Here is a 22,596-nt window from a genome sequence, read left to right as displayed (position 1 = left end):
CCCTTCCAAGCTCATCATTGTTCCCCGAATCAAGCCTGAAGTGGTCCGGTAAACTCGGATCATCCGAACCCTCGAGCCTCGTGGAGATAGTGCACTGAAGTGAAAGTCAACTTCGGGCACTTGGAGTTTTTACTTTGAGCTTGATGTAGATAACCTTTTAAGGTATCATAGGCGGGTCTCTGAGGAGGGGTTATTCGTACTTAGGTGACTTCTTGAGGTCGATCCCCCATAGAAATAGCTCGAAGTGCTTATTTTTCTCCTTAAGAGGATACCTCGAGGTCAGGTACCACCTCGGAACCCAGGCCTAAATCGCTGGTCCCCAAGGACCTGACTTGGGTGGGCAAATCGTTGTTGTTTTCCCACATATATATGAGGTTTCTCCTGCTTCTTGGAAGATCCCATTACTTTAGGTAGCTACCCTTCCGTTTTGGCATCGAGTGTTTCATTACCTTAGCACTAAGGCGTTCGTGTAGGTTCCCACTTCAGTTTGCTAGTTCCACCATAGCCATGACCGCTACTTCAGGGCTTGCCTGGCATGGAGGGGATAGTTCCACTCCCAGTGCTCAGGATCCACGAGAGTTTACTCTAAACACTATGTTTTCGATAAGAGAGGAGAATCTGGAGATAGTGAGGAGAGACTGCGGATGGGGCGAGGGGGTAGCGTTGCAGGCGCTTTCCCTGGATGAGGGTATTACGGACCCCGTCAATGGATTCCTGAACATGTACTTGTACCCTTTCGCACTAGGCCCCCTTGATAGGGTCGTGCTCGATTCTGTTTAAAGTATTGGGTTACTTTGGCGCAGATACATCCGTCGTTTTGGAGAGTGGTGCTGATGATGAGGTTCTTTGTGGAGAAGGCAGGGCTTGAATTCACGCTCAGTCACCTCGTCAGGCTGTACCTACCCTTTCATCATCGAGGCCTGCTAACCTTGCGGTGCCATTCGTTCACGCCCTTTATTGTTGATGATGAGGAAGATGGAGACCGGGAGTGGATTAGTCGGTTTATCCGGGTCCAGAGGTCGATGTTATAGATGTGGAGTTCATGCCATTCCCAGAGGAATGGATTTATACTCGTGAGTGGAGCGTCTCATGTTTTCTCAAATTTGCTCATAGCGAAAGCTAGTTTAGTAATTGTGTTTCCTTCTTTTCTGCAACAGTTTCATAGGCGCCGGGCGAAGTTACTGATCTGCCCAGCTGGGTCCGGTTATTGGTGACCCATTCGACTTATGACGAAAATCAGTGGCGAGATGTGTCCTGGGGCAAATAGAAATCAAAATACCAAGGTATGTGCATACGCTGCTTTTACCTTGCCCTTCGTATATTTGAGGTGACATTTTCCTTTTTTTATGTACTGACCTTGCCATCCTAGTTATCAAAAGGTCCCCAGGGGCGAGGTTGTGCTCCTCTGGAGAGGGGGAGGAGTTATCATCTTTTGAGCCAAGGTACAACGGTGATAAAAAGGATATGCATTCGCAGTGCGATGGAGCTTTTAGCAGGGCTAAACGGGTCTGAATCTCCGAGGAGAAAACATCTCCCAAGCATGTTGTGCCTGAAGTCTCCGGTTTTGGAGTGGTGGTTCCTTCGAGTGATCATGCTTCGACCGAGGTTGGTTCTTCCATGGTCAAGGGGGCTGGATCAACAGAAGTGTGCTCGGACTTCGAGGAAGTTCGCCGCCTTCACTTCGCGGTGAGTTTTGGCATAGGCCTTCCACATCTCGTGTCTTCCCTTCCTTATCGAGTTTTTCTTCTACAAGCCTTTGAAAGGCTTGGGTCTGAGCTGCTCCGTCATGAGGCTAGGCTCCGGAAAGCTCTGGATGAAGGTAGGTCCCTTAGGCTCCTCTACAAGGAGAAGGAAGTTAAGTTGATGCACTGGTGATATGAGGCGTACCGGAGCTTGAATTACGAGAGCTATTTGATGGAGCAGGTAACTTCTCGTGGTCTGCGTTTCACTTTTTAACCTTTTAGGTTAAATTCTTGCCAGTTTTAGTTGCAGAAAAAGATGGAGGCTCTGGAGCACCTTAGGGGTGAAGCCGACCGAGTTAGGAATGACTGTGGCGAGCTAAGAGCTCAGGTGCAGGCTCAAGCTTCAGAGGAGAAGGGTGCCTTGGCTAAAGTTCCTGCCTTCGAGGCCTAACTCCGTTTGGCTCGTGACAACGCTTTAGTTCAAGCGGATATGATCACAAAGCTCGATTCTGAACTTTTGAAGGTCAGGGCTGAGATCCTTGATGCTCGGACCGAAGCAGCTTTGAGCCGGACTAAGACTGATTAGGAGATGGCGATTCATTTGAAGGTTGCTACTGATGCCCAAACCGAGTTGAAGAGGGCTCTTGATCGTGAAGAGAGGGTCAAGGAATATGTTCATTGTGGGTCCAGAAAAAGGGTATTTGAAGAGATCGGTGCCAGGAGTTTTGTTCTTTCGGAAGAGCTGGTTCGAGCGAGGGCGGATGAGTGTGATGCTCGATTACTTCTACCCGATATTGAGGAGAGTAAAGACGAGGCTGATAGGTCGTAGACCTTGGGGCGAGGCGTAGACTTTGCCACTTCGTATGCAATACCTTCGAGTTTCTAGATGGGGAATGTACCTTTTCACATTTTGTAAATAACAAAGAACTCGAGGTTTTGTTTCTTTTGTACCCCTTTCTGTTTTTGCTCCCGACCAGTTAGACCGGTTTCAGAGTTGGTGAGAATCCTTAGATTTGTGATATGTCCTTGTGGCTTATAAGGCAGGCCCGGAGGCTCTTGCGCGCTCGATTGATACGTCCTTTAGTGTAAGCTGGCGTTAGAGCTCTTATGCTTTGCTCAACTGTTTTGGGTTTAGCCTCCAAGTCGGGTTTCAACTCAAGCATAATCGACCCTCAAGCTTTTGTGTCTGCATGGGCGGGCAGGCAGTAGTTCTTACATTTTGCCCTTGGGCATTTGTGTTTAACTATTTTGGGTTCAGTCTCCGAGTCAGGTATCGACTCGAGCACAATCGACCCTCAAGTTTGTATTTGAGTGGGCTAGCGACGACGACTCTTACGCCTTGTGTTGAAGCGATCTTTTACGTTTGTGGCCCTGAGGCTCATGAAGCTGGCGACGATGGCTCTTACACTATGCCCTTAGGCATGTATAGTTAACTATTTTGGATCCGATCTCCGAATCGGGTTATGACTCGAGCTCATTTTGATCCTCAAGCTTCGAAATTTTAAGCTGGTGATAGTGGCTCTTACGCTTTTGGTCGTTGTGACCTTTTAGTGTATGGCTGTGAGGCTCATTAGGCTGGCGACAATGGCTCTTACGCTTTTGCCCTTAGGCATGTATAGTTAATTATTTTGGATCCGGTCTCTGAATCAGGTTACGACTCGAGCTCACTTTGATCCTTAAGATTTCAAATTTTAAGCTGGCGATAATGGCTCTTACGCTTTTGGTCATTGTGACCTTTTAGTGTGTGGCCCTGAGGCTCGTTAGGCTGGCGACAATTACTCTTACGCTTTTTCCCTTAGGCATATATAGGCTTTGTTTTCCTCTCGTTAAGGACTTTTTGAAATAATTTTGCCTGACCCGTCATCGGTTCGGGAAGAACCTCGATTTCAAGTCATTTGCGAAGATGTTCGAGCACCTTAGAAGGTTTAGCTCATAGGCTAAGTAGCTCAAAGCCTTGTGATTTGGAACTTACATGGTCGAAGCTCGTTTGCTTGTCGAGGGTAGCCTATTTAACCGGTTCTTTTGAAGTAGATTTGAAGTAATTTCATGTGATTTTATAGCGACGGTCGGGCGTCCTTGAGTGGAATTAATTTAGCTTGTGCAGCCGTATTGACCGTAGTCATTTGCGTTTGGCCGGAGCCATTTAGGATCCCGAGTGTGGTAGTTTAGGCATCTACATTGATGGTATGCCCTTTCAGGAGTCTTACAAATGAGACATACAGCCTAAACTTTGGGATCGAGTTTTATGCCTATAGTAAGGTCTTACAAAATTTTCATGCCTGTTGAGGTCTTACAGTTTTTTCATGCCTGTTGATATTATACAGCTTTTTCATGCCTGTTGAGGTCTTACAGTATTTTCATGCCTGTTGAGGTCTTACAATATTTTTGTGCCTGTTGAGGTCCTACTATATTTTCATACCTGTTGAGGTCTTACAATATTTTCATGCCTGTTGAGGTCTTACAGTATTTTCATGCCTTTTGAGGTATTAAAATATTTTCAAGCCTGTTGAGGTTTTACATGTGTAGTTGTTGATACTCGATGTGAGTTTTTATTTGAGACCGAGTCTACCCGCTTGGGGTCTTACAACCCCAGGTTTTTAACGAATGTCGATTGGTGACAGTCTCCGAGTCATCGAGTTTTCTTAGGCTCGGAGGCCGTTGCTTGTGATCTCCGAATTTCCTCATTGAGGGCTTATATTTTTGGAGATTCCGACCCTGAGGCCATGCGAGTATTTAATTGTTGACGCTAGTCTCCGAGTATTTCGGGACGTACTCAATGGAGGGATTCTTGCTGCGAACATGCTGAATTTGTTTTTGGAGTATGAGATGCTTTTGGTGAAAGATATTCTTTTATTATTCGGTACAATAGTACACGTATTCGGTGACGAGATCCCGACAATATGGACACGGTTCATTTGACCGTTTGGCCCGGTACATCACTTTCCTACAGGGACCCCATTTGGCATTTCATGACTTTTCCGAGCGAGTGGCTTCCTGGGGGAATGCCCCCCAACGTTCAAAGTTGACTGCAAAAGAAGTTTAGAGCATTTGTTTATTTCCGTTAGTTAGCACGCAAATGTTGCCTCGTTAAAAACCTTGCGGGTAAAACCCTTCTTTTTGGGATAAAAGCTCGGTCGAAAGAAAAGACTGCAACGGGTGCTTTTAAAACCCTAAGGTCTTCGAACAGGGTTAGCGTTCTGACCACTCCGATCGAGTGGCTGCATAAGGGTTAGTCTGAAATTCGAAATAAGAAAGGGAGATGGTCGTACCTTGAAGTGAGATATGCCGGCAGTGCCTCGAGGATTGATACGCTTCAATCATGAGGGCTGATTTCTTATAATCACCCGAGGTGAGGACACGGTATGGTCCTTTATTTTGTTTCGTCAAGTTTGATCGAGGGTGTGGCCCAATCACCTTTTGGCTTATTCGAGGGTAGAGGTACGAGCATTGGTGCCACGTCGTGTATCGTGAACATTTTTCTTGCCGCATGTTGTTCCCCGTAGACGGTTTTAATTCCGTCCTTTGTTGGGAATTTCATCATCTGGTGAAGGGTGGATGGTACCGCTCTCATGCAGTGTATCCATAACTGTCCGAATAAGGCGTTATACCTCATGTCTCCTTTGATGACATGGAATTTGGCGTCTTGGGTCGAGCCATCGACGATGACTGGAAGGACGATTTCTCCTTTCGTTGTTTCACTTGCCATGTTGAATCCGTTGAGGACTCGAGTGGTGGGCATGATTTGGTCAAGCAATCTGAGCTGCTCTATTACCCTCGACCTGACAATATTGACCGAGCTACCTGGATCCACGAGTACACGTTTTATTTGAAAAGAATTTACAAGGAAGGTAAATGTGAGGGCGTCCTCGGGAATATATCCTCGGGTCCGCTTTTCTATGGTGATGGACAATTTTGTTCTTCTCATTACGGGTTCCTGCGGGGCATCGACGCCCCCCATGATCATATGGATGACATGTTGTGGCTCGTTTGCCTCATTCTTCTTGGTTGCCTCCCTTTCCCGGAACTGATTTTGGCTCGACCGCTAAGGAATTCCCGGAGATGCCCTTTTGTTAAGCAGTCGAGCTACCGCTTCTCATAGCTGATGACAATCCTCGGTCCTGTGGCCGTGTGTGTTATGAAATTTGCATACTAAGTTGTAATTCCTTTGTAAAGGATCCGACTATATAGGCTTGGGCCACTTGGCGTCTCTGATGTCCGACACATCGACGTTGAAGTTGTACTCTGACAAGTGGGGCGCACCTGTTGGCACTACGTTATGATCAAATCTGGCTTTGTCGATGAGCCCTCGAGGATCCTGTCCTTGATCCACTCTCCGATCACTGCGAGGTAGGTTGCCCCTCGGGGCGTTCCTCCTATCTTCGATGTACAGCTGATACCTTTCTTTGTTTGGTTTTGGTTCCTTTGCCAGGAGCCTATTCGGGTATACTAAGCCCGAAGGGGCTCCCAACTGGTCATCCTCGGCCCTGATCTTCGATTGGTACCAGTTGTAGACGTCTGGCCAGGTCGCAACCGAGTACTCAATCATATTCTGTTTCAACTGTTTTGAAGCCACCGAGCTTCGTTCCTTCAAACCTTGAGTGAAAGTCAGCACTGCCCAGTCGTCAAAGACCGGCGGTAGCTCCATCTGTTCCATCTGAAAGCGAGACACGAATTCTCGTAGCATCTCGTTCTCCGTTTGCTTGATTTTGAAAACATCGGACTTCCTCGTCACTACCTTGATGGTACCGGCATGTGCCCTTATGAAGGAGTCTGCTAGCATGGCGAATGAATCTACTGAGTTAGGATCCAAGTTGTGATACCACATCATGGCCCCCTTCGAGAGTGTCTCCCTGAATTTTTTCAATAATACAGACTCAATCTTGTCATTTTTTATATCGTTGTCATTTACCGCACATGTGTAGGCAGTAACATGTTCATTAGGGTCTATGGTCCTGTTGTACTTAGGGAGTTCCAGCATTTTGAACTTCTTTGGAATAGGTTTCGGGGTCGCTTCTTGGGGAACAACCTTTGTATGAACTTCTTCGAATCCACACCCTTGAGGACCAGGGGTGCGCCCAGATCTGGTCGACCCTGGAGTTGTAGGTCTCGACCTTCTTGTCATTGGATGCTATCATTTGCTCGCCCTATTTGATCCTTTTGGTGAGATCCTCATGCATTTTTACGATGGCAGGGTCGGCTATCGATTTGCTATTGCTCGATCTCTCAGGTACCTGTTCGGCTGGGGGAATTGTTTATGGAGCTGCTGTGCTGGGAGTCTTCGGGTGGCTTTGCAACTGAGCGATAGCCAACTGTTGTGCCTGCAACATTTCGAAAATAATATGAAGACTAACCTCCTGTTCTTCCTGAGCTGGGGTCTTTTGGGCTTCCTGTTGGTCGCCATGTCGTATGGTCCTATCGGTGTGTGAGGTTTCGTTGACCTACTGCGCATTCTGCGAATCCGCGTCTACTGGAATCGGTCCAGGTGCGTTATCAGGGTTCTGCGGTGGCGCGCCAATGACTGGAACATCCATACTGTTTTCTCCATGGTTTTCAAGGTTGTCATTTTCAACTTTGTTTACCGAGCCAAACATTTTGACTTGAAATCGAAGATCTTGGACAAGAAAAATTGTGAAAGATAACTTGCACTGTGTAACGAAACCAACAAGAAAATAATCACTATTATTTTTAGCCCCACGATGGGCGCCAAACTGTTTACCGGGAAAATGGTAATAACAATTAAATTTGTTAATGAAGTCTAAAAATACGTGATTTATTTTAATACTAGTTGTTAAGGTATTTGATGCTAGATATGTGAAGCTTAATGACGAAATACGAACTAAAATGGGGTTGTAATCAAACCTAGGAGCTAGCTGTCCGGGCCTCAGGCTAACCGATGAAAGGCGTCGAGGTCCATACCTAGGCTCGAGCTCGAGCTCGAGCTGTCGAGGGTAACCGAGAAGCGAATAACAGTTAGGATATAATTAAAGAAGGCTTTTTATGGCCAATATCAAGCAATAAATGAATAACAAATATGAAAGCAATAAATGAAGAAGGTAGCCTCGAGCGAGTAAGTCAGAGAGAAAAGAGAGAAAGAGAGAGTTGTTATTGATCTTGTGTAGAATAGTTGGAGCAACAACCGCCCCTTACAAAGTGAAGATGATCCCCTTTATATAGGAGGGGAATCTTTCCACAGAACGAAATACATTAATTGTAAAAGCATGGAGATGGACGCCTTGATACAGGCCCTGGTAGGCCGACTTTGTCAGACTTAGCCGTGTGCCTTGGGAATTCCCCATTTGACTCTAGCCTCGATCTGTATCTTCTTTAAGTCGGACCTCGACGAGCTCCGAGGGAGGGAAATCGGTCACAGCTTTGCATCCTCGGGGTTTAGAGGTGTTCTTCTGATGTGACTCGATAGCAAGAAATTAGGACCTTTGATTACGCCGAATACACAATCCATGCTCGGGGGTTCAACCTTGACGAGGAGATAGCCGAAGCGCAGGCACGGGAAACCAATGCTAGGTTTCTTATCTCCTCCGATAATGAGGACGTGGTGAGTGGCTCTGGGGACGAGGAAAGTGAAGAAGATGCTCCCGAAGGGGAAGAGATTCCTGAAGATAAAGCCATTGGAGATGAAGACGGCACTCCCGAGGACATGTCCCCGAAAATAGATTAGGTTTCTTTTTCGTACAAGGACCCCTTGTTGGTGTTGTAATATGCTTTGTAAATTTCCTAGATGAATATAAAGTAGTTTTTTGCTCTATTCTTGATTTGTGTTGACTTTTATTTTGTCCTCGTTTATGAAAAATTCCGATGATTCAAATGCTAAGTCTGAGTATCGGTTTAGAGTCATAATAAGCCCTTAGGCTTTTATTGCCCAAAATATACCCCTTAGGGTTTTATATGATCCCCGAGCAAAACGTAAAATCAAATTAATGCGAGCTCGGGGTAATGGGGCCTTTGGGTTCGAGTTAAACGAGAATGGGGTCTCAGACTCCCACAGGTCTTCGGCCATATATTTCCTTGAAGCTGGCCCTTAGTCTCTTGTATGTTGGCCCTTAGGCTCTTTTTCATAGTTTTCCCTTAGGCTCTTTAAATTGGGCTGTTACGTCCTCTAAAAATGGCTATGTAATTTTTCCTCATTTCGGCTAAAAGACTTAGTGAAATTTTAGTTATGCCTTAGCATGTGTTTTTGAACCCGTTGGTTTTAGGCTCGACGTTTTGGAGCCTTATTAGTCATTTTGTTTGCGTGGACATAATTGAATGCCTCTTAAGGGTTTTTCGAAGTGTGGTGTTATCGAAGCCTTTGGGTTGTTCGAGAGATGATTTATCGAAGCCGTTCGATTTTTCGGGGGCCGAATTTATCAACGCCCCTTATATTTTACTTTTGCCGGGGGTAGCCTGACTTAACAAGTTTTTCAATGTTTGAAGGCCTTTAATTTTATAGTGAATATCGGACGTCTCCGAAACGCATTATTTTGGCCGTAGCCTTTGTGTGACCGTTGTCTTTAGTATGACCGTAGCCTTAGGGTTTGTCACTTGGACTCGTTTCCCGATAACATTATAAACTTGTTCGAAACGTTAGTCCTCGAGTGATTTGGCCTTGGCCTTCGTTTGGAGGGGGTGCCTTTTTGAGGTCTTATGAGTCTGAATTTTTGATGACTCAGATATATTGACTGTCAATGACAGTCCCCAGGTATTTCGGGGTGCTTTGGCCCTTGATCCGCTTCCCGTAGGATTGTAAGTGTAGATCTTGTATGAGATACAAAGTGTTTTTGATATAACTAGAATGCTTCTTTAAATAGCTAACACATGCATACATGTTTTGTCATCAAGGCTCGATTATTCTATATGGATACGGTTCATTTGACCATTTGGCCCATTACAAAGTTCTCCTATCGAGGCCCTCTTAGGCGTGAAATATCTTTTTCAAAGTTATAACCTCCGAGGGTGATTCCCCCTAGTATTCGAGGTTGATCGAAAAGAAGCCTTGAATACTTGTGGAGTGACCCTTAGGTAGCATTAGGTGTTGCCTCATTAAAAACCTTACCGGTAAAACCCATTTGGGATAAAACCCGATCTAAGGAAAAAAGAGTGCAACGCATGCTTTCAAACCCAAGGTCTTCGAGCTCAGCAGTAATATCGCTTGAACATTGATATATTCCAACTATTTGATAGTTGCTCGCCTTCCATTGTGCTAAGTTTGTAGGATCCTTTCCCTATGACTCTGAGGACACGGTACAATCCTTCCCAATTGGGACCTTGCTTCCCTTCGCATGGGTCTCGAGTGTTTAGAGTTACTTTCCTTAGGACTATAAGTCCCCGGCTCTGAAATATCGAAGGTTCGTCCTTCTATTGTAATACCTTTCGATCCTTTATTTTTGCACGGCCATTCGAATTAATGCGGCCTCACGTTTTTCATCTAGTAGCTCGAGAGAAGTGTTCATTGCTTCATGATTTAAGTCTTCGGTGGAATGCTAAAACCTAGCGCTAGGCTCCCCGACTTCGAGTGGGATCAAATCTTCGGACCCATACACCAAAGAAAACGGGGTCTCCCCTATGCTTGACTTCGATGTTATCTGATATGCCTATAGTACCTCGGGCAACACTTGTCTCCATTTCCCCTTTGCATCATCTAATCTTTTCTCCAAGTTTCGAATTATGGTTTTGTTCGTGGACTCGGCCTGACCATTTGCACTCTGGTGGTAAAGTGTTGATAGGATCCTTTTGATTTTATGGTCCTCGAGGAATTTTGTCACTTTGCTACCGATGAACTGTTTCCCATTCTCACATGTTATTTCTGCGGGTATCCCGAACCGACATATGATGTGATCCCATATGAAATCGATGACCTCTTTTTCTCTTACCTTCTCAAAGGCCTGAGCCTCAACCCATTTTGAGAAGTAGTTAGTCATAAACAAAATAAATCTAGCTTTACCTGGCGTCATCGGTAGGGCGCAGACGATGTCCATCCCTCATTTCATGAATGGCCAGGGGATAGAACCGAGTGGAGTTATTCACCGGTTTGATAGATTATTGGTGCAAATCTCTGGCACTTATCACACTTTCGAACAAACTCCTTGGTATCCTTTTCCATGCTATCCCGATAATATCCTGCTCTGATCACCTTGCAAACCAGAGAGTCTGCACCAGAATGATTCCCATAGGAGCCTCCGTGCATTTCTTGTAGTACATAGTCTATGTCCCCGGGTCCCAAGCACACTGCCAGTGGTCCATCGAAGGTTCTCTTTGTACAACGTTCCATTTTCATCGAGCGAGAATTGGATTGCTTTGGCTCGGAGTGTTCGTGACTCCTTTGGGTCCGCGGGGAGCTTCCCATACTTTAAGTAATCGATGTACTTATTCCTCCAATCCCACGTTAAGCTTGTTAAGTTAATCTCTGCATGGCCTTCTTCGATCACTGACTTTGATAGCTGGATGACAGCCCCCAGGATTATATCGTCTTCTTCGACTGATGATCCCAAGTTTTCTAGTTCGTCGGCCTCGCTATTCTGTTCTCGAGGTACATGGTTCAGTGTCCATTCCTTGAAGCGGAGCAGTGTCATTTGAAGTTTTTCCAAGTACCTTTACGTTTTATCATCTCAAACCTCGAGGCTTCCGTTTACATGATTTACCACCAAAAGACTTTTGCCTCGATGACCTCTGCTCCAAGGCCCTTGGCTAGTTCAAGACCTGCAATCATGGTTTCATACCCGGCCTCATTATTAGTTAGTTTAGAAGTCTTGGTAGATGGTCTAATAACACTACCCATAGGTGGTTTCAAAATGATGCCGAGCCGGGACCCTTTCACATTCGAGGCATCGTCTGTGAAGAGGGTCCAAACCCCCGCCGATGTACCCATGTTTAGCAAGAGTTCCTTTTCTACTTCGGGCACGAGGGCAGGCGTGAAGTCGGCCACGAAGTCTGCCAAAATTGGAGACTTGATGGCCGTTCGAGGCTGATATTCGATAACATATCCTCCAAGTTCGATGGCCCACTTGACCAACCTGCCCGATAATTCGGGCTTATGCAAGACATTTTGAAGCGAATATGTAGTCAGTATACATATAGGATGGCATTGAAAATATGGTATTAATTTCCTAGATGCGCTTATTAATGCAAGAGCTAATTTTTCCAAATGTGGGTACCTGGTTTAAGCATCCCCTTGGGTCCGACTAACATAAAAGACAGGAAATTGTGTACCTTGATCTTCTCGAACCAACACGCCACTTACCGCTGCCTCGGACACAGACAAATACAAGTAGAGTGTTTCATCCTCCTTTGAAGTATTGAGCAAGGGTGGGCTCGAGAGATACCGTTTTAATTCTTCCAGGGCTCATTGGCACTCTGGGGTCCATGAGAAGTTGTTCTTCTTTTTGAGTAGGGATAAGAAATGATGGCTCCAATCTGATGACCTCGAGATAAATCGACCTAGGGCAACTATCTGTCCGGTCAGTAGTTGCACGACTTTCACATTATTCACCACAGTGATTTCCTCAATGGATTTGATTTTATCGGGTTTGATCTGGATGCCTCTGTTCGATACCATATACTCAAGAACTTGCCCAAGCCGACTCCAAAAGCGCATTTCACGAGGTTGAGCTTCATGTTATACTTTCTAAGGATGTCGAATGTCGCCTGAAAATAGGTCAAATGGTCCTCTACGCGCAGGGACTTAACTAGCATATCATGAATATAAACATCCATGGATTTGCCTATTTGATGTTCGAACATCTTATTAACTAAACGTTGATATGTGGCTCCTACATTTTTAGACTGAAGGGCGTTACATTATAACAATACGTTCCATACTTGGTGATGAATGAACTTTTCTCCCGGTCCTACAGGTTCATTTGAATTTGGTTGTACCCGGAGTAGGCGTCGAGAAAGGTACGAATCTCAAGGCCGGCCATAACATCAATCAAATGATCGATGTTGGTCAATGGGAAAGAATAATTAGGGCATGCTTTGTTCAAATATTGTAATCTACACACATTCTAAGTTTATTCCTTTTTTTAGGGACTACCACTACGTTAGCTAGCTATTCAGGATATTTTACTTCCTTGATGGATCCTATTTTGGGAATTTTGGTTACCTTTTCTTTGATGAATGTGTGCTTTACCTTGGACTGAGGTTTCCTCTTTTGCTTCACCGGTTTAAATATGGGATCGACACTTAGTCGATGGGTAGTTATCTCCGGTGGGGTCCTTATCATATCTAAATGGGACCAAGTGAAGTAATCAATATTATCGATGGGAAACTGAATAAGAATTTTCCTGAGTTTGGGGGTTAACCCCGTCCCCAGGTATACCTTTTGTTCCGGAAGATGCTCGATTAATATGACCTATTCGAGTTCTTCAATCGTGGATTTCGTAGCATCTGATTCCTTGGGGGCAATGAAGGTTCGGGGGGGTGAGGAAATCTTCTTCTTCGTCCTCAGCCACCTGTTCATCGGACATTTGTCCCTCGGGCTCAGTCGAGGGTACGGGATGTGATTGCTATTTGGCCACCTATTCGTCCTTCGACTTTTCCGATGTGGATGGCGCCTATACCGGTGTCGAATCGTGCACTGAAAACATCTTTTTAGCTGCATGCTGCTCTCCATATACTGTTTTCACGCCATCCTTCGTTGGGAACTTCATCATCTGATGAAGGGTCGATGGCACCACCCTCATGCTATGGATCCAGGACCTTCCGAGCAAAGAATTGTATCTCATGTCACCTTCGATGACATGAAATTTGGTGTCTTGTATGGCTCCGGCCACATTGACTGGGAGAATGATTTCACCCTTCGTCAACTTGCCATGTTGAAGCCATTCAAGACCCAAGATGCCGGTATGATTTGATCGAGCAACCCAAGCTGCTCCACGACCGTGTACCTGATTATATTTTCCAAACTACCTAGATCCACGATAAAAGTGTCATGCCCCGGACTTGGTGGGCGAGACCGGCACCTAGTGCCTCACCTATCCTTGCGTACCAACTTGCAACTAAGGGACTCTGAACATATGATGTCATACATTTGGCCATGGGCCACATTGCAAGACGACAGCGAATGCTGACTAAATATCAATATAAAACTTGGCCGACAAGGCCGTCATATTTATTACAGCTAGTAAGCCGACCAAATATACATACAAGGCTTGAAAGCCTAATATACTGCATTAATTGACGAGATATGTCTACAAGCCTCTACTAATGGATATACTGTGATCGGAAAGGCTCTCTGACCTACTCATGACATATATACGTATATATACAAGATATACATAAAGCTCTAGACCCGGAATCTCCGAAAGGCATGGAGCTTACCGATCAAGCTGAACTCGGGCAACACTTATTGAAGAGGCCTACTCGTTTGTCGGTTTGACCCGCACGCATGAAATGCAGTGCATATAGGAAAGGGACGTCAGTACGAAATAATGTACTGAGTATGTAAGGCAATATACTGAAAGCTGAAACTGAACTGATAATATAATAACTGCAAGTAGTTGTTAGTCAAAGATAATCTGAAGATATGCATACCTGCTGATAATGACTCAATTCTCTCAATATAGTAAGTAAAATAGTTGTTCGACCCTATAAGGCTCGGCATATATATATATATATATATATATATATATATATATATATATATATATATAACTACTCTGTAGTAGTAGGCTCGCTCATATGTGCTCGACCATACTAGGCTCTGTATCTCGAACAACTGGGCTCGCTCATATGCGCTCGGCCACAGTAGGATCGTCATATAACTTACCATCTGATCAGAGATTACCCAATAAGTGCCTGTCCATCGATTATAGCTCGATGGTAATGAAAATATTTTTAATACTATATATATGTAACTTCTCTACTCTCTTGACTAGAAGAATAAAATACTAAAATGAATATGAAGTCCCGCTAAAGAGAATATTGTAACTTGCGAGACTAGCATAATATACGTAAATTTCGGGATATGAATGTAATGACGAGATTTATGCCAAATGAAAGAAGAGCTTAGCCTTAACATACTTGTTTCAAAATTTACGAACTTGAATTAATCAATACCTAGTTATGCTTCACGAGCTGGAGTTCTCTTCATTTTCTAGCACCATATAATCTTTTGAAAAGATTCATCCAATGGAGCCCAGCATATACCTTTTAATTCCATTGAGCTATTTCTACATAAACTTAGTAGATCTTTCTAGATCTTTGGCCATATAATACCAACAAGATTTATAAAGCCATGAATACCATAAGATCAATGTTATCCGAAAATTTGATCTTGCCAAAGGCCATTCGTCCCAACTCTGTGGACAATTGTGGCAAATAATAAATTACAAGAGGATAGAAACTATTGGAACTTACACTTTCTTTGTTTCCAATGTTAGATATGAGTTGAACTGCCAAAGATTCTAAAATTGTTTTATGGATCAGATTCTTATAAGTCTTATTAAGATTTATCTTTAAGTTACTTTAGATATAGCCACCTATCACATTTTAATGAGTCATTCATCCTAGTTAGTGGCCTTGTGCCACATGTCTTTTGGATATAATTAGTTATGTTTTGTCCCTTATTAGTTAACTGGATAATGTTCTGTTACCCGATAATTAATTAATTACTCGCATAATTTAAAAATTACCACAAATTACTTAAAATTCTATTTATTTTTAAAATACTTCATATATACTTTATATATCATACTACCATGATTATATGGTACCTTACATGGTACTAGTTCATAATTATCGGGTATTATCGCCCGACCCGTATTTTATTCCAAATTGACCACTTTCAACGAAACTTATTTTATTAATATGTGTACCCTTTTATCATTCATAACACGTACAATATTTATAATCTCCATATAATCTTTTTCTTGGACTGATGTCAATTACCTTACAACAAATTCAATGCACAATATTAGAGGGTGCAACATCAACGTAACTTAATACTGCAGGGTGTAACATCATTCCCCCCTTTGGAACATTCGTCCTCGAATGTTGACTGATGCTCTTACCATTTTCGTAACTTATAGTTTTTGTGAATTCCTTAATACTCTTTCTGCCACTTAAGTAATTGCTCTGTGAATAAATCCAAAGTCTAGGGTATTCCCCCCTTTAGGCCTCTTTCCCAAGCCAATGACTTGTGATCGAATTCCTTTCAATCTCGTAACTCTTGCTACCTTCGATCATGCAGCTTCTACGATACTGACCTTATAAGTGTGCCTATAAGACTCTCCTCTCCTTTTTCCTCCCATTTTTAGCCAATCCTGAAGTTTTTCGCTTGGTATTTTGTCAAACTTACGAATTCTGCTATATCTTATTTTATAGACGTGGTTATCCATTCGTATGACTTTAATGAATCTACATAGGTCATACTATGCCATAACTCTTACTTTGATTTATCGTTATTGAGGTGTACAACCAACTCCAGGTTACCGTCGTTGCTTATCCTTAAGACTGATGGTCTAATCTCATCTCATAATGTTGAACTTTTATCCATCTATTGTTGATTCACCTTAATGTTGATCCACAATACACCACTGATAACTTGAAACTTCTTACGTAATACTTTACCCTTAGGGATTATGTTACCTTAAGGAATATTCGAAGTGATTCCCATAATCATATTTCATAGTGTCTCAATGTGATTCACCTTTTGGGGGTATCCTAATTTCGTGCTGCCAGCGAAATCTTTTCTCCTTCTCTTCTTTTCTGTCACAATTATGCCCTCATTTTTTTACCAGGTCAGCATTTCATTCCTTCTAAATGCTATTAATCTTAGACTCTTTTGAGTTCATTAAAGCTATAGCGAGCTTTGTATAACATAGAGAAACTATCTGCTTTTCTTGTTTTCATTAAAGCTTGTTTTCATTAAGACTTATCCATTCTCGTCACCTTTTCACTTGCATTTCCTCATCCTTACTCATGCTTCCTTAAAACTTTATCGTTCTACCATACTTTAGCTTATAACTTATACATATCCATCTATAAACTTTCCTTCAACTTGCTTGCACCATAGATTTTCTTATGTTATTCTAGAATGTAAAGACATCACATCATCTCCAACTTTTTTCTATTCTCTTAAATAGATCTCTCAGTACTTAGAAACCATAGGCTGGAAGACATGCCTCCGACGATGCCTTTATCATTCCCGGTTATTGGATCCCCATGCTTATAGCCTTCTATCCGAAGTATGGACTATTCACGATCTTCTGCCTTTGAGTACCTCGTACGTTATTCACCTTTACCTTACTTACCTTAAACTCTCGCATCGTATCTTCTATATCTTACCTGACCTACTTTCCACCTAGGTGTAATTTACATCCATAACTTGAAGCTCTTATTATAATACTCGTACCTCTAGTACATACACAATCCGGTGGGATCTTCGTACTAACTTCTTATGAGGTTGGTACTTCTTCTTACTGGCTTCCTTGTAGAGCCATTATAGATTATAGTTGTTGTGTTATTTCTCCTGAACATCTGACATTAAGAGTGATTCTGTCATGTTCTCAAGCACAACTTCTATAATTTTTCTAGGTCCAATAATCAAACTCCTGATTTACTTGGGTGATGCACCTAGCTGTGCTGTCAGTAATAAGGTAGTCGGCGCCTTTCGATGGATAGGTAATATACCTCCTATTGATAGCTGTATTATATGGGATGTAATTGTATGTGACAAGTCCTCTGACATTTTCGCGCAAAAGGCTACTGAAGGGGCGAATGCTGGAAAAGCAAAAGCAACCCAGAAAGGTAGTTTCCTCTTCCTTCTGATCAGCCTTTACGTAGGCTTAAGCTATCTTCCGATCTGTGTCTCATGGTATCAGTTATTACCTTAGCCTTTCATGGGATTTATGGAATATCCATGATACAATTTTCTAACAATTCAATCCTTTGTCTATGCCTTGGGCTCAATTCTTTCTTTTAACTTATATTGGAGTCTTCTATGGCTGTATGATTATCAACAAATATGCTGCCTAGATAATGCTCCAAAATCTCAAGTGTATCCATAATGTACTAACTCTGGATCATTGATCGAATAATTCCTTTCGTTCCATCTCAGCTTTCTTTAAACGTGTGCAATTACTTTTCCTGATCTTTCTGCCCCTTGATGCGTCCATACTTAGCTTATCTTGGTGCCCACACTTGCTAGAGTTTTCATACAACTCATATGATCTCGAATATTACTTTTAATTCTTACTTCCCGTTCATTAGCCACGGTAGGTGCCACTTTCCTTTGGAATGCTTACAATGTTGTTGCGAGATTGTTGTTACACAACCATTTCCTCTTTAGGTCGTTGTGCTTAGGTTGAATCCTTCTTTCTTATCTCCTCAGTTAGTCTTTCGTTGTAGTACTTAGGGGGAACCCTTGACTCTCGTAAAGCTGTGAGCTTATTACAAACCTTTTTGATGTCCTTATTTGCCTATAATCTAATCATCCATAGTTTCTTACTTCCATGCCCTTGTGCTTGTATGGTTGCTTCTGAATGATATTTTAACTACCTTCCTAGTGGCACTTTCTTTTATCCCCGTAACACTCATACGGTACCTTTAACTACCCCGACGCTTGTTTGAATATACTTCAAGTATTATAATAATATTCTTCGAGGCTGAATTCTCCATGTTGGGTTCTACTATGTTTATCTTACACGATCTGATGACTCATCTATATCCTCCTGTTTAGCCATAATTGGGATCTTCCTGACCAATTACTAACTACTCATTGGCCCATTCTCATATCAATATTCCTTGTAATCTTTCTTGGGTTATTTCCTTTGTCTTAACTTATGTCTCGCACTGGCTCCTTATTTATTAATAACAGCTCGGCAGGAACCTTTACTTCCTTTACCATTCCATAGTCACTATAACCACTTAATTCTGACTTAATGTCACATCACTCCATATTCCCCCCTTTAGGCGTGTACTAAAAGCTGAAGCCATGAGGATCTACCTATAGATGTTTTACCTCTTCATCTTTAGCATCGTTTCTCAACATCAATGGTCCTTACTCACCTCGCGGCAATCCTTCTGTACCAAGGATGACAAATTCCTTTACTCGCGAGGGTGACACTTAGTGTAACTGGAACATACAGTCTCTTAAGCTTAACTTTGCTCATATTGCTTGCTCTAGGGAAGCGTCTCCCTGAATGACCATTTTCTGAATTCATCATGAATCTCCTTCTGTGGACCATTCTATTACCGCCGAAATGAAATCTAAAATTACCATGATGCCGAGTACTTTCCAATCATTCGATCCCTAACTCATAATGCTTCCTTATCTCTCTTCTCATTGCTCTGCTAATATTTCTACATATCCCTTTTCTTGTGAAAACTTTAATACAATATTTTTTCGCTTTTAGCTTTCCTTTGCTCCATCCAGCGGCCCTTCAAGTTGCTTAACGTTCTCTCTTTACTAGGGACGCGAGCCACACTAAGGTAATATTTATCCCTTCAAGGCTTATAGTACGTGTCTTTGCAGTACTCATATCTGGATGCATTATTTTAGAGTGCACCATCTACGTGTCTCATAAAGATATCTATTAGCACATTTTCAATATCCTTCGGAAAATGTCAACTGACGCAATCAATTCATTCATCATATCTTCTTATACTACTTTTGTTAACCCCCATAGGGCATATCTGGAAGGGGTGCGACCAATTGTATATACCTCTGTTACTATTGAATATAACTCAAAAAGCTTATGTTTCTCTGCCTCAATTATAAACGATGTTAACCTTCATTAACTGGGTACCTTGTACCCTTTTTCACCTTTCTCCTTTTACTTGCTGAAACGTGTACTTATCTTCTTAATTTCTCATTGTCCTTCACCATAAATATGGATAGGCATTCTTGCCTTAAGGCTTCGTATCAGGAAGCTTACACCTTTCAGTACACCCATGATCTGCCAAAGACCTCATATTTGCTTATCGTAGGCATCATACAAAAATCCAACACTTCTGACTCTGCTCTTCCACAACTATCTCTCTTTTCAACCTTCTTTCCGGATGTACGCATCATCTTATTTCGAATAAAATATAATTTCAAAACTTGGATTCTTATAAGTGAGCTCTACCAAACAATCTAGAGTAAGAAGAAAGAGTGACAATCCTAAATGCCATGTAGCCTCCTGCTTATAAGTATGGTGAATGACACACCCTTAAACAAGACTCTACTAGATACGGCTTGTAGACTCCCTAGGACATAACTGCTCTATTACCACTTTTGTCATGCCCTGGACTTGGGGGCGAGACCGGCACCTAGTGCCTCACCTATCCTTGCGTACTAACTTGCAACTAAGGGACTTTGAACATATGATGTCATACTTTTGGCCATGGGCCACATTGCAAGACGACATCGAATGCTGACTAAATATCAATATAAAACTTGGCCGACAAGGCCATCATTTTTATTACAGCTGGCAAACCGACCAAATATACATACAAGGCTTGAAAGCCTAATATACTGCACTAACTGAGGAGATATGTCTACAAGCCTCTACTAATGGATATACAGTGATCGGAAAGGCTCTCCGACATACTCATGACATATATACGTATATATATAAGATATACATAAGGCTTTAGACCCGGAATCTCCGAAAGGCATGGAGCTTACCGATCAAGCTGAACTCGGGCAACACTTATTGAAGAGGCCTACTCGTCTGTCTGTTTGACCTGCACGCATGAAATGCAGTGCCTATAGGAAAGGGACGTCAGTACGAAATAATGTACTGAGTATGTAAGGCAATATACTGAAAGCTGAAACTGAACTGATAATATAATAACTGCAAGTAGCTGGAAGTCAAATATAATCTGAAGATATGCTTACCTGCTGATACTGACTCAATTCTCTCAATATAGTGAGTAAAATAGTTGTTCGGCCCTATAAGGCTCGGCATATATATATATATATATATATATATATATATATATATATAACTGCTCTGTCGTAGTAGGATCGCTCATATGTGCTCGACCATACTAGGCTCTGTATCTCGAACAACTGGGCTCGCTCATATGCGCTCGGCCATAGTAGGATCGTCATATAACTTACCATCTGATCAGAGATTGCCCAATAGGGGTCTGCCCATCGATTATAGCTCGATGGTAATGAAAATATTTTTAATACTATATATATGTAACTTCTCTACTCTCTTGACTGGAAGAATGAAATACTCAAATGAATATGAAGTCCCGCTAAAAAGAATATTGTAACTTGCGAGACTAGCAAAATATATGTAAATTTCAGGATATGAATGTAATGATGAGATTTATGCCAAATGAAAGAAGAGCTTAGCCTTAACATACTTGTTTCAAAATTTACGAACTTGAATTAATCAATACCTAGTTATTCTTCACGAGCTGGAGTTCTCTTCATTTTCTAGCACCATATGATCTTTTGAAAAGATTCATCCAATGGAGCCCAGCATATACCTCTTAATTCCATTGAGCTATTTCTATATAAACTTAGTAGATCTTTCTATATCTTTGGCCATATAATACCAACAAGATTTATAAAGCCATGAATACCATAAGATCAATGTTATCCGAAAATTTGATCTTGCCTAAGGCCATTCGTCCCAACTCTGTGGACAATTGTGGCAAATAATAAATTATAAGAGGAAAGAAACTATTGGAACTTACACTTTCTTGGTTTCCAACGTTAGATATGAGTTGAACTGCCAAAGATTCTAAAATGGTTTTATGGATCAGATTCTTATAAGTCTTATTAAGACTTATCTTTAAGTTATTTTAGATATCGCCACCTATCACATTTTAATGAGTCATCCATCCTAGTTAGTGGCCTTGTGCCACATGTCTTTTGGGAATAATTAGTTAAGTTTTGTCCGCTTATTAGTTAACTGGATAATGTTCTGTTACCCGATAATTAATCAATTACTCGCATAATTTAAAAATTACCACAAATTACTTAAAATTCTATTTATTTTTAAAATACTTCATATATACTTTATATATTATACTGCCATGATTATATGGTACCTTACATAGTACTAGTTCATAATTATCGGGTATTATCGCTCGACCCGTATTTTATTCCAAATTGGCCACTTTCAACGAAACTTGTTTTATTAATATGTGTACCCATTTATCCTTCATAACACGTACAATCTTTATAATCTCCATATAATCTTTTCCTTGGACTGATGTCAATTACCTTACAACAAATTCAATGCACAACACTATAGGGTGCAACATCAACGTAACTTAATACTGCGGGGTGTAACAAAAATGCTTAACTTGAACTTTATTTAAAAGGATAGAAATTACCAGTGAATGGTTGTGAGGATAGAAATTGCCAGTGCATCGTTGTGTGGTTGAGATAAAGCACTCATAATTTCAAAATTGGAGGTGCTCCCGATATTTAGTCTACCCTGGAGTTGTAAGTTTCCACCTTTTTATCGTTGTCTTCTATCTTCTTTTCTCCTGACTCGATCCTTTTAGTTAGTTCCTCGAGCATTGTCATGATTGTGGGGTCAACCCCCAAGCGGCTTTCATCAGGTCTTTCCAACACTGGTTCATGCTGTGTGTTTACTGGTTCGGTGGTGTTAGGAGTTTTGTTCTGACTATGAAGCTGAGCAATGGTGACTTGCTGAGCTTGCAGCATCTCGAATACCACCTGGAGGCTGACTCCTCCTTCTTCCAGTCCTCGCGTTTCCTGGCCTCCGGCTCGGGCTTCCTTGTGTGCGTTCCTTACGGGGTCTATGCCTGCATCCGTGTTTAGAGCGTTGTGGGAACTGATATCAACTATCTCCACGTTTGGAACTCCCTCAAGGTTTATGGGTGGTACATCGAGCCCTATACCGCTATTTTCTCCGAGTCCCTCACTGTCATGAACAGGTGCATTTTGTTTGCTAGACATATTTTGGCTTGAAATCAAAAAATCTTTGACAAGAAAAAGTGTGAA

At 42.1% G+C, this 22,596-nt stretch overlaps 2 protein-coding genes across 2 annotated transcripts; both read right to left on the bottom strand.

Moving 5' to 3' along the window:
• Positions 1 to 5,862: 5,862 nt before the first annotated feature.
• On the bottom strand, positions 5,863 to 6,804 carry LOC138877465 (uncharacterized). Its single transcript, XM_070157076.1, has one exon. The coding sequence runs from the start codon at positions 6,802 to 6,804 to the stop codon at positions 5,863 to 5,865; it is 942 nt and encodes a 313-aa protein (XP_070013177.1).
• Positions 6,805 to 6,934: 130 nt separating this feature from the next.
• On the bottom strand, positions 6,935 to 10,630 carry LOC138877464 (uncharacterized). The gene is made up of 2 exons (XM_070157074.1): positions 10,280 to 10,630; positions 6,935 to 7,000 (listed from the first exon to the last, which is right to left on the bottom strand). The coding sequence occupies exons 1-2, from the start codon at positions 10,628 to 10,630 to the stop codon at positions 6,935 to 6,937; spliced, it is 417 nt and encodes a 138-aa protein (XP_070013175.1).
• Between the last annotated feature and the right edge of the window lie 11,966 nt (positions 10,631 to 22,596).

This window comes from Nicotiana sylvestris, chromosome 9 (assembly GCF_000393655.2).
Source record: "Nicotiana sylvestris chromosome 9, ASM39365v2, whole genome shotgun sequence".
Lineage (NCBI taxonomy): Eukaryota > Viridiplantae > Streptophyta > Magnoliopsida > Solanales > Solanaceae > Nicotiana > Nicotiana sylvestris.
The sequence above is the reverse complement of the archived record's forward strand: the minus strand, read 5'-3'. Positions and strand labels throughout refer to the sequence as shown.